General features: G+C 46.5%; 1 protein-coding gene and 1 long non-coding RNA gene across 6 annotated transcripts in view; one reads left to right on the top strand and one right to left on the bottom strand.

Annotated features, from left to right (window-relative positions):
• Positions 1–3,968, bottom strand: LOC147756269 (uncharacterized). Its single transcript, XR_015326705.1, has 2 exons — positions 2,977–3,968; positions 1–306 (listed from the first exon to the last, which is right to left on the bottom strand). It is a non-coding gene; the product is annotated as an uncharacterized LOC147756269 (long non-coding RNA).
• A 56-nt stretch (positions 3,969–4,024) lies between these two features.
• The window catches only part of Pur-alpha (Purine-rich binding protein-alpha), a 44,044-nt gene continuing 35,751 nt past the window's right edge, over positions 4,025–12,317 (top strand). For 2 of the 5 annotated variants that reach the window (XM_022802197.2, XM_022802194.2), the window contains exon 1: positions 5,782–8,132. Coding sequence is in view for 2 of the 5 variants with exons in the window: in XM_022802193.2 (XP_022657928.1) it covers positions 5,628–5,709 (82 nt within the window). In the remaining 3 variants the exon portion in view is untranslated. Of the gene's footprint in view, positions 5,710–5,777; positions 8,133–12,317 lie in introns of those variants that run through there. The other 3 variants (XM_022802193.2, XM_022802195.2, XM_086987523.1) reach the window with 3 other exon arrangements.

Here is a 12,317-nt window from a genome sequence, read left to right as displayed (position 1 = left end):
TTTTTGTCAATTCTCCGTCCTTTATTTGTGCTTGAAGCTAGTCTACAAGTTACAAAGAACGTGTAAGTATTAAGTTGTCCAAAAGGTTTCGTTCGCTTTTATGTATTCCTTTGTTCTTTAATTTAAGGCTAACTGACGGCCAAGGGCTATAATCTGTAGGATAGGCCTTCTGTCACCGTTCCAACGTTTTGTTCTGCCCATAACATGATATTTCACATGAGATCCAGCCCGCTTGATCGAAATGTTGTAGTTTCGGCTTGAGAAACGAAGGAAGAACTTTCGAATGCTATAATAACACTTAGTCATCTGTAAACAAAAAAACAACACAAAAAAGAAGCAATTATAGACATTATTTTTTGATGAATTTAACAGATCGTTTGTAAAACTAGGTCAGCTGATTGTGTTGTGGTTTTTAGTGTGATTCTGTTGGACGTATGCTATCTTTATAGACTTAAGCACTAGCTTCCGCTTTTGCATTTCCTTTTATTCAATAAGTACGCGTTTACATAATCGCTCCTTTGCACGCGTATCGAAGCGACTTTAGTATTCTGGTCGGTTTCTCCACTGTTCAGTCTGCTCGCTCTTTGCAAACCCAGGCCAATAGTTTTATGCGTTCGAAGACATATCTCATTCTTCTATTTCAACAGCGTGCTGTGTGTGAGAGGAATGACAAGCCGGCGCCTTCACACCTCATAGGCCCACCTTTGTTACCCTATGAGCTCCTTCAGTGACCCACAGGGCCTAGGGCCCTCGAAATGCGTGCTTTCATCAGCTTGTCCCTTGTGGCAAAGGTTTCAACCACCACCCCACCTGATGTGGAAAGGGCGCATTTCTCTCTCTCTCTCTCTTCCTCCCTCATTTTTCAGTATCTGGCGGGTGCTTATCGCCCTCATAAATGCTATCTGCTAGCTATTTTCATAACTGTACATACCACTTCTGATCCGAAGCCCACACCACTGCGCATCCATGTGCTATAGTTCATTTTTTTTTTAACAGCGTAATACAGCCCACAATAGCCCTGCTGGGTTTGTTTAGATTGGTTCTCCAGACCAGAAAACAAATGGTAACGCCGTCAAGCAGCAGCATGAGTACGGTCAAGTACATCGATTTTCCTTTTCAGTGTCTTTCTGTAGCGTAGAAACACACAAGAAAAGGATCATTTCAGTGCGGCATTCGCCGTGGTACCTCCCACTCCAAGGCGCTGTCATTCAAAGGGGTACACCGCTGCCGTCTTTTGCTACCAGCAAACCCCACGAAGCCGACAACCTGCCGGTGCTGAGCGCCACTGCTGGCGCTAAAGGGCTTCGTTAGATAATAGCGGCCAGTTAGCTAGCCAACCAGCCAGGTCGTTTTTAGTTTGATTGGTCGTCCAGTCTGTCGATTAAAGGGCATCTTTCCCGTCGGTTACTTTCTCCACCATCGCCTACTCTGGCGCCAGCGACGCTAGTAATGGTCTTCGTGACTTGTTTCTGGTCGCTTCCAGAAAGCCACCAGAGAAGGCAGCTGGAAAAGGAAAAAGAAAAATAGAGCAATGCAGGGATGTAGCCGGCGGCGGCGGCTAACCGTTGGTCTGTACTAGCAGAACGACAGGAAAGCGGATGAGCTTCACGACGGCAGTCGTCGTCATTGCATGGAGTAGCAGCAGAGCTAAACGAGGTCATTCACCTCGATGATGAAGCAATAATAGCACGCTGCGGCTGCGGCGTCTGTCTGGTACGCGTCTGCACCCCGATGTCTGTTGTTACTGTTGCTGCTACTCTACGAGGCAAGGCGTTGCCGGAGTGCGCGGCTGGCGGTCGGTAGCCGTCGGCTGGATGAGATACACGAGCCATGATCTAGTTAGTTTGAGTGTTTCCGTGTCTAGCCAAGGCTTCTACCACTTATCAAGCTCTGCACTTGACAGGGTCTGTGGACTAAAGGGAACTTTTGACTATGGACAGGCAGAAGTCGACCAACGACTAAACGGAAGACATACAGCCGAAAGGCCTCGAGTAGAGTTTGAATACGAAGTAGCTACGAATGACAGCATGTTAAGTTTAATCAGACGACGATGTTATTGAGGTAACGCTGCTCGATGGTCGAGAAAAGATTAACCGAACGACGAACCCAGCTGATTTATCTTAGATTTATTATTTCATCGACCAGTGCCAATCTGGCGTGACCCTGACAGACGCTGCAGTGGAATACAATGAATAGAAAAATGCCGTTCAGTTATATCACTTCCTTATTCGATAGATTTCCGCCTTACGATGATGATCATATAATAATAATGGTCATCGCAGCTGAGAATATGAAACAAAACTGAAAAAACTGTGCAGCTCAAACGAGACCGTGGACACTTCTAATATATATATGTATATATGAAAGGGAGAGAAAGACAGCGAGAGCCAGAACGAATGTTAGCCTAGCCATGATTTTAAGTTCAATGTAAGACCAGCTTTTGTTGAGTTTGATATCTTAGCTCTACCATCGATTTGATTAGATTGCAGAAAAGAAGTTCTAACTTCTATTAACACTACAGAGCCATACATACATACATGTCGGATTAATGGTACCAATGGTTAACATTAGGGAAAACCTGCGCCTAATTGATGTTTCCACACATCCAGTTACACCATGTCGAGTTTACGTTTCACAAAACGTAATACAATGTACAAACGTGTATACACCCTATGCTGGAGATCGTATCCTGCTATCCTGATACATCCCGCAAGTCGAATGTTGCCCCCATCGCTCCACCCGAAAGGCGTTACGGTCGTCACATCCTGATGGCACCAGAATAGAAATTACTCGCGTATAGCGTACGCATTTGCTTATATGGATAAAAATCAATATCGAATTCATTAATTTACCTTCTCTAGGTAACATTCAGGCACTATATATGTATATATGAGCTGAACTAGATTTAATTTGTGGTGTTGTTCTTTCTCTCCTGTCTTTACTACATTTTCCAGTATTCGACCGCTGCGAACTTACCGTATTACGTACGTTTTGAATTGTAGCGTTCTGTTTCCATGAGATAAGTTTGACAACTTGAACGCTTCCGAAACGAAGGGCACAAAATTCTTCACATATGACTGCCGTCTTTCTAGATAACAGCTGCATCGCCTGAGGCCTGCATGCCGCCGTGCCCTCAATCGCTAATGCATACTAGTCGCTTCTAACACAGCGTTTCGAGAAGTCTACTGGACAGATAAATATAACGGACAGAATTTACCGTAGAGGATATGAGTGGCAGCAGTGGCGGGTGAGGTTTCTCAACTACAGGCGCAACAGTGGGCAAAAAACGGGGGAACGGAAGGGAACATACGGCTGGTCATATTAGCTCGCATAGTGGATCGGTCCTGCTTTGTGGAGAAACGCCTGAGGGCGATGCCCTCGACGACGACGTCGGTTGCCATCACCGAGACCGGCGGGACGGTCGGTGCGGAAGACTGGTACACATGGCAAGCTGTAACAAACACGACAACTTAGAGCAGCTACGATAGCTCAGAATCGATGACTGCCGGCTCTTTGCAAGACCGCCGGGCCACTGGTGCTAGAAATTGGCCCAACCCGACCGGATTCAGCTTTCCTAGTCTGCTCCTAGATTAGCAGAAGCCCGATACGTAGAGGTGAGAATCGGCGAGGAGTTCCACGGCGCTAGTCCATAGCCGCCGCACCGCCGCCGTCGCCGCTGTCGCTGCGCTAGCCAGCCTAGCTATCGAAGACATTGCCAGAGCTTGTGCCAGAACGCAGCGCCCGCTCGCTCGCTCAGGCGGGCTCTGTTCTGTTACAGCAGCGGTGTCAACGCCAATGGCGGCGCCTGCATTCGACACGGCGCCACGGTCATATCAAACTATATTCTAGCCCAACTACGCTAGTTCGACGATGTGCTACGACGGGAAAGGGAAGGCCACGGGTGCTGTTCGTCGTCGTCGTCGTCGTCGTCGTCGTGCTGCTGCTGCCGCCGCCGCCGGTGCTGCTGCGATGCTTGCCTTGAAGGAGAGGGCAGTGTTGCGGAGCCGTTAGCGATGCCGGCTGTCAGTTTAGGCTGAGCGAGTATGCTGACCAGTCGTGGAGAGAGCCACAAGTAGTGCGAGAGGCGTAAAGAGAGCGTGGGCCTGCCACAGCCTGGAGAGTACCGAGTGAGGCCCGCTGGTTGGTAGGAACGGGCAGCGCGAGGAGGGCCCTAAGAGCCCCGTACGAGTCGGGAGGTGCTCAGCAGTGCAGGACTTAGGAGTAGTGCGAGTGAACAACGCAGGGCAATGCGAAAAAAGAACGTCAACGAATGAAACACGGCCAAAAGGCACAGATTTGTCGGTAGAGGAGAAACAAAGGCTAGATTGGAATATTTGGACCTCTTTTCATTCTGCCACAGCAGCTGCTGCCGATGCCACTTCACTACAGCCGCTGTCAGAACTGGAAACAGTAACGCGCAATTGACAACGGCTTAGGTTTGATTGGCAAAGGAAAACACAGGATTGGAACAACTTAAAGTTGAAAGTAGAACAAAATTACCAAGTATAACGAGGACTAGTGCTCGCTGTAGCTCTGTCGAAACGTCGCTAGAGAACAGCCGGGAATACAGGGCCACCGGTGAGAACGAGGTACGGTTCCGCGAAACAGGCAAATAGTGTTGAGTTTATGTCTGTCAATGGAGTATAACGCCGTGTTGTAGTAACGCTAAATGCTGATAAAAGGTCGGAAAGACGGTGGAAGCGTCGCTTGCGAAAATCTTGGCCAAGAGTGCCAAGATCTCACCGCGTAACACAGAAGAACGGACAACCGGCTGGAATGCGCGACTGGTAGAGTTAACTCGTGCCGCCCATAGCCATAGCTCGTTCTTGGTGAAGCTTATTGACATACATGTGGCAATCAGCATTGGTAAGTTGCGCGTGGCGGCAAAACTCGTCACCATCTCGTCTTAGTTAACGGATACGACGATATCCGGTGTCGAAGCACAGTGCATTGAGGATCGGTGCTACTTAGGACAACGAGGAAGAGTCACTCGATGCCGACAAGTTGCGGGCAATTCTGCTTGTGCTACAATTCCTACCGTAACCTCAGTTTCAGCAGACTACACGACTAGTAGTATTTGTGCAAAAAAAAAGAAGAAGTAGACGAATTGTTGCTGCTGCCAACTTCGCCGCCACCGCCACCGCCACCGCCGCCGCCGCCGCCGCCGCCGCTGCCGCCGTCAGCTCGTGCCACTGGCTACGGCAAGTTCGCTAACAGGAAGAAAGCGTGCCGCTGGGGTTCAAGCTAGAATCAAGCAGCTCGTCATTGTATATGCGTGTTCGCCTCGCGTGGTGTCCGCCGGCTGAAAGAGCTAGCCTCGCGTGTACAAAGTGTGTCTGGAAAAATATCAATCGCTATAAGAGCAGCTCGAGCTCTTGGCTTGCTTTACTGCTGGTCGTGATTATAGCTGTGGTGCCCCACTCGGTGTTACTGGATTTTGTAAAAGGGGCAAGTGTACACGCTAGTGAAAAGTTGTGTTTGTAGTGCTACTTCAGCCGCAGCTGTTCAGATACCCGTGGGTGGTGCTGGAGCAATCCGTGTGTTCTCCCGATTTTTCACATATTTTCGTATCACGTCCTGTAGACGTCAAAGTGCACGTCAAGACAGTGGGGCTGGCAGACGAGGAGATGGATTCGCTCGATTCTGCCGAGCTAAATCGGGAGGACCCTCATGTGGTGGACGATCTAGACGACGATGACCTGTCCGACGGTAAGTTTGAAAGTTCGTGTAACGGCTACTCCATGCCACAGCTGCTGAACGTGTTTGTGTATTATGGATTGTGGATGTGTGTGTACTGTGCGGGATAGGGAAAGCTAAGTGCTCTAGTGTGCGCGCGGCTTCGTAGGCCAGGTGGTTTCTATGCGGCCTCCTGCTGCTGCTGCTGCTACTGCTGCTGCTGCTGCTGCTGCTGGTGCTGCTGATGCTGATGTTGTTTACGGGAGTAACACAGAAAGACCAGTAAAGCCAAAGTGATGCAATATTGTGGCGCATTGATATCATAGCTGACGCAGATGCCTTTCCCCCCATATAGGCTATGAATGATATCCCACCTAAAACTAGCCTTTCGTTAAGTGGCTTTGGATATGTGATAAAGCTTATCGAAAGTTGTGGAGAGGAAAAAACCAGTAACATGAATGGTCGGACGTTCCAGTCGAGTGTTACCACTGGCAGTCTCCTGTTTGCCGTTAAGATTAGTCTGGAATGACGCTAGCGTCCCCTGTTAACACTAACCAAAGTTTCGGTCGTGAGAAGGGTCGGAAAACTTCTACAAAGCATCGAAGAACGCCTTGCGCCATTTCTGTGGCCAAGTGAAGTGCTCAAGATAGCTGTAGAATAGAGGGAAAGTCGCATTTCTGGCCATAGATAAATCGCTTTCCAACTAGGTCAACTGGCATCGTATAACAGCCTGCCTGCCGTTGCCAGACGGCAGTCACGGCTATGCCCCATCGTTGATGGCAACATTACCCTAGCTCTTTAAAGGTCTTACAGACCTATGTTTCGACCAGGCGTGGTATAGATTTATTGATTCTGTAAAAAAATACGTGTTTGGAACGTTCAGTGTACACAAAACAACATGGGCGCCATAGTTCTGACTTGGCCGCTGGAACTCAGACTAGGCATACCCTTGCCAATACTCCATCGTCGACAAACGACTTTATCTTAAGACCTGCTAGTTGAGAGAAGCTTTGCAGGTTCTGTTGGTGTACGAAAAATTGAACAAATATAGTTTTGAACATTGTTTATTAGTTAGGGTTAATACGCGACGCGTGAGTGGTCTGGCAACCATGTCTAGTCCCTAGTGCTAGTTACCGACGAAGCCGCCGGCTAGAGGACTGGAATATACGATGTGATGGCTGCGTATTGTCCTCAACTGTGGCAAGGTTTACGTTGTTACCGCAATCCTTATATCTGTGTCGAGGCCTTTTTGCTATTTTTTTGTGGCAATTCAAATCGAGAAATAGGAAATAGAAAATGTTTCACTGACTTTAAAAGGTTTTCTGGTCGAGTCTTCGAGTGGAGACGTTCTACCAGAAGTGTCTCAACTTTTTGGCATCGATGGTGCCAAGGATCTGTGATGCACTACGTCTGAAAACGACTTACATGATTTCTGGTACTCTAAAGCACCTTCTCCGGCTGCCTCTTGCCATCATAACCTGCAACTGGTGACTTGTTTTAGCATGTAGTAACTTCATGTTCTGCAAAGTCCTCTACTATCCCAGCTTTGTAGTTGTGCCCCAATTAATGTAGTATTGTACTCCTTTAAAACAAGTGAATCTTAGTTAACGCAATAGTGGAATACAACAAAAAATGCAGCTGGACAAAAGTTTATTTGCCAATATCAATGGCCGCTCTTTTTTCTGGTCGACCGTGGTTAGGCGGGCAAACTATCGCGGCAAGATGGCGGACAATAATTGGTTAGGCCTAGTTCTGGCCGTTGTTGGCTATGTGCTGTGGTGGTGATGGTGGGGAAAACCGCTGAGTACTCATAACACTGGACTAGATAAGTCGCGACGGGTCGGACTGGAAGAAGGCAAGGCGCATGCGCGGCCACAACGATGCTGCTAGCTCCTCGAACGGCAGCTGCAGGCGGCACACACGAACGCATCTATCCGTGCTTACAAGAGATGGAATGGGCATTCTAGCTGGGTCAGTCGGGGGTACAGGGATAAAAAATGGGGTGGCAGAAGCCCAATTCCCTAGCTACCCCCGCAAAATTCCTTGATCTGCGGATTGTGTTCCCCTACCGGCTAGGGCCAGAAAATATGCCAACTACAGCAATCCCCCGAGAGACCCCCGTGCAGTGTTACACCTAGGAAGCACACTACCTCGTGATCGACCTATGCCATGGCAGGGGTGGGTAACCGTGGAATGGAAGTAATCTAAATTAGAGGACTAAAAAGCAGGCCGTCATTGGAAATTATTTAGGGGTGGTAGTGAAAGAAACTGGGCCAGAACCTCACTGGCTCATGGCCGACATCTTCCAAAAGGGGCCACCGCTTGACTCTCTGATTATAGTCTAGACTGCTCACCCGACGCAACAAGAATCTAGGTCATGCAGGGGCAGCTGGCTCTGTTAGACTAGGTTACCGCGGTGCTAGAAACAGGAGTAAATTGATATGGTTAAACCGGCGGTAAGTTGGCGTTAGTAAGTGCTAGACAGTACAAAAATTATATTTTTGAACCGCTTATGGGTTTACCCATTTGCCAAAATAATTATTAGTTTAGGGGCGAGGAAAAGAAGTGAAAACACCATCAGCATGGGATTTTATTAAATGTTAGGTAGTTACGACTTATATAACGAACTTGTACGAACTTAATATCCGGTTTGGCAGTGGGTGGAATGCCATTTGTCCTTGACCCATTTCGAAAACCCTGGCAAAATATGGAATTGTGTTAAATATGCATGTTACTTTTTTCAACTTTCTAATGCGAGCACAGGGGCAATTACATTATTTTAGATGTTAATAATTATCGTATTTTTATTATTATTATTTTATAAGCTGTTTGACAGTGATCGATAGATGGACGCCGCGCAGATACACGTGAAACGTTGATGATTTAAAATCGGTCGACGGAAATGGGACAGTGCATAAGATTGCTAAATAAGTTCTAGCGGCTTAGATTTGAAGATTGTTCATTGTTTCCGTTTTTTTTAAATTTTCCCTTTACTGACAGTGGTGTTTTTAGACATGGGCGATGTGCTTGTCTAATAAAAGAACCTTTTGTCCTGCAGCCACCTGTGAAAGCTTAACCCTAAATAGAATTTTGTGGTCTAAACAAAACACTAACAACCGAGCCTTTTAACTAGACATAAAGCAGACGAAAAATAGGTGACAAAGCAAAAAGGAAGGACATCCATCACTTATTTATCAACCGAAGTGAGTTGTTGAAACAAGCTCTACAGAATTAATTATAACAAAAATAACATTTTAATAAAAATAAAATTAAGTAGTACTGCCACGTTTCGAAAAACAACGTTAGGTCTAAAACATTCAAGCGTTATTCGTAGGTTCTTATAGGTAATACTTGTACTTTTTGCTTTTATGTATCCTTAGCTCTCCAAAGAATGCTTGTGAACAATTTAGAATCTATTAACAACTATTTTAATGTAAATCTATGCATTTCTGTCTCAAAATACAGTAGTATATTCGAGAAGCTTCGTCACGTAGATTTTTTGGCCTATCACTTAGGCCTCGAGACATCTTTCTAAGATCTTGATAAGTACAATCCTATTAATGCATTGAAACTACGTATCAGTCTTCATCTTTCGCCTTTATGAGGCGAGGCTTTCTAATAACAAATCGTAAACATGTGCTAATGGGCTTATGAAATAGGCCCTGTTGTAGTAAACCTAAATGAAACACTTTGCAATAGAAATCACAATAAATTTTCATACTTTTGAGAGACGCAAAAAACTTTTTGAAAGAAACGTATTAATTTACGTTGATTTCGTACAGACGTAACACATTTTTGATTGTTCGGCTTTCCTAAAATATATTCCTCTATCGGATATTGTGTCAAACTTGTAACTGCAGTTATTTATTTTCCCATAAATTTTACGCTGATGAGCAGCTAAAACTAAGAACGGATTAATCTACAATTTATTATTATTATTATTATTATTATTATAATGTAATAATCTTGATACCACAAAGCTATATATTCATCTAGATAGGATCACCATGTGAAAATGCCTAATGTATCCTTCACATCCTTAAATTTAAGGTTTCAATTTTTGTCCACTATGCCTTAATGCACCTGTTGTAATTACGTAACGTGATTTAGATCTAAACTAGCTGCAAACAAAAGGTACAGATGTTAGTAAACTTACTAGCGTAACAACTAAAATGATCGTAAAGAAGATCCCTTGCAACCTTACCGATCAACCAAACTGTATCATATAAATGCTCAAGCGCTCGTTCAAGATATCGTGATATTGGGTCGAAGCCTTTTCCAATGAAACACCTCCGATAATACACAAAAGGGACCTCACAGAAACGTGCACGTATTATTTCGCTGTAAATTGTTTCAAACGCCTGTCCGCAAAAAGATCAAAGATTGAATCGTATACCCCCTGAAAGGAAGTTTATCCGTGAACTGTAGACCGAAATGTGGTGCATTTAGCCCATGAGGGCCAGGTAATTCGCAGAGGGCGACTATTGCTTGAAACGAGCGATACCTAATCTTTAGAAGAAATCAAGGTCGAACAAGTCAGCCTTTTTTGCATAGTCGCTAGAGATTTAACGGTTAGCAAATCACGGTCACCCCCAAGATTCCGCACACGTCGTGAAGTAACCATCATTTGCCTTCGTTGGACTTTAGACGAGGCTCGTTACTTAAAGGGCCTCACGCACGACCCCTCTCAAAGTAAGTCGCAAGGGTATAAAACGTTAGTGATGACGGGAAAAGCACATTGCTTGAGCCTGACCTTATTGGGATATGACAAAAAACAGCCGGCATGTTGTTTTCCTTAAAGATGTTAGCCAAAAATGAAGTCGCACCCGTTCTAGCAGATCAAAGCTGTCTGAGTGGATCAGGAAATTCGGTGAAGTTCATGCTCCCCTCCTTTTCTCTCTGAACTATTTCTTGAACTCGAAGATGCTCTTCGTAGTGAACTGATTGTTTCGTTGATCTGCGACGGATATAACGTGAAACTAGTGGTACTAAGTATTGACGTGTAGTAAGATGTTTTGTAGTAGATATGCTAACCTAATTGAGCCTTTACGTTACGCGATATGTATATGTAAAGCGCTAGCCGTCCGCTCTCCAATAATCTCTAGATATGTTTCTCAATGGTGAGCAGTCTCAACAGCCGCGGTACCGGTCCGGTACGGAGTGGGCGACAGCTACGGTAGCAGACGATGGTGGCTAATGGCCGATTACAGTTTCCCCCCACCCGAACATCGTATCTATGACACTTTTGCGACGTTTCCCCTGCCTCTCACTCTGCTGACCACCGTCGGATTGACTGTAAGCACCCGAAAGCGGTCGTACACCGTTTACCGTTCATTGCCACCGGCAGCAGCGGTAGTAGCGGCCACAAGCTGCGACAGCGTCACCCAGTTGGCAGCGACTTCGAGCGTCTATGCAACAGTGCGATGCGCTGAGCGTACGGGACTGGCGCCGCTACTGTGGCTGTCGATTGTCAGGCTTTTTTTGCCACGCTGTTACCTCCAAGAGTGCAGCAGCGTCCATGGGCCGCCGCGACTGCTGCCGTCGCATAACAACATCGATATGTAAGTAGGTTATCACTATGCACCAGGAGCTGGCGTATGGGATGGCAGCTGGGCGCTTGGCTGAACGACTCGCAGCTAGTACGGCGGGCCAGCACGTGTTGGAATCGACGCTATTCGCAGCGCTGACGCAATCAACGCGGGGCAACAACACACATTTATTTGAAGTAATACTTTGCACGAATAAAGGCGGAGCTCGCTGCAGCGGCAGTGCCAGCTCAGGTACTGTTTACTCTGTGTAAAGGTGCCATAGCTATTGGCTGTTTTGAAGGGTACCGTTAATGATACCAGATGGATAAATTGTCGTCCGATACTTGTAGGACAGCCACGGGTTGCTGCGGGCAGTCTCTTTTACTTTCGTTTGTATGCGTGAGCAAACGTGAACGTTAATGTGTGTGTTCAAACAACGTTTTTCATGTGTGTGTTATCGCGCCTAGTACAGTAACGATTAGGACGGCTATTGCTGCTGGTAAATATAAATGCTTATCGTTGACTGGACCGGGCGTCGTCACAACATTAGCAGTAGCTGACAACGCCCGCTATAATCTATCTCAGTGCAAAGATGCGGTGCACTGGTTTCGCGCATCCGCGGTTCACCATTCGTGTCGTATACATATCATTACTGCGCCATTAACGACGTTGATGAATACGCGCTGCACTGAGCACGCCATCGAGAACTTCTGCCCCTTGAGAGAGAGAGAGAGAGAGAAGGGAAAAAATCGATTGGACCCGTGCTCGAGTGACAAAAAACGACATAATTAGAGAACTAAAGAACTCGAGAAATAGTTCTCGCTTTGTAATAGAACTCTCGCGCATCGGTAGGGCTGTGGCCTATCAGATCCGCGTGTATGAGCGTTACTTCGGATAACGAATCAAGGAGCTACAGCGGTTCCTGCCGCGGGTGCATTGCCAAGGAATCTCTGCTCGCCGGCGATAAAAGCAGTGGCACCACGCCGACGATCAACTGACTGACGTTAGCAGCGAGCCCGCTTAACAGCGATTAGGAAAGATTAACAGGAAGAGATGGTATATATGGCGGAGCAGTATGCAATAGTCGACAGCGAATGGGGCCGAATACCGTTT

This window comes from Varroa destructor, unplaced genomic scaffold (genome assembly GCF_002443255.2).
Source record: "Varroa destructor unplaced genomic scaffold, Vdes_3.0 BEIS01000004.1, whole genome shotgun sequence".
Taxonomy (NCBI): Eukaryota; Metazoa; Arthropoda; class Arachnida; order Mesostigmata; family Varroidae; genus Varroa; species Varroa destructor.
The sequence above is the reverse complement of the archived record's forward strand: the minus strand, read 5'-3'. Positions and strand labels throughout refer to the sequence as shown.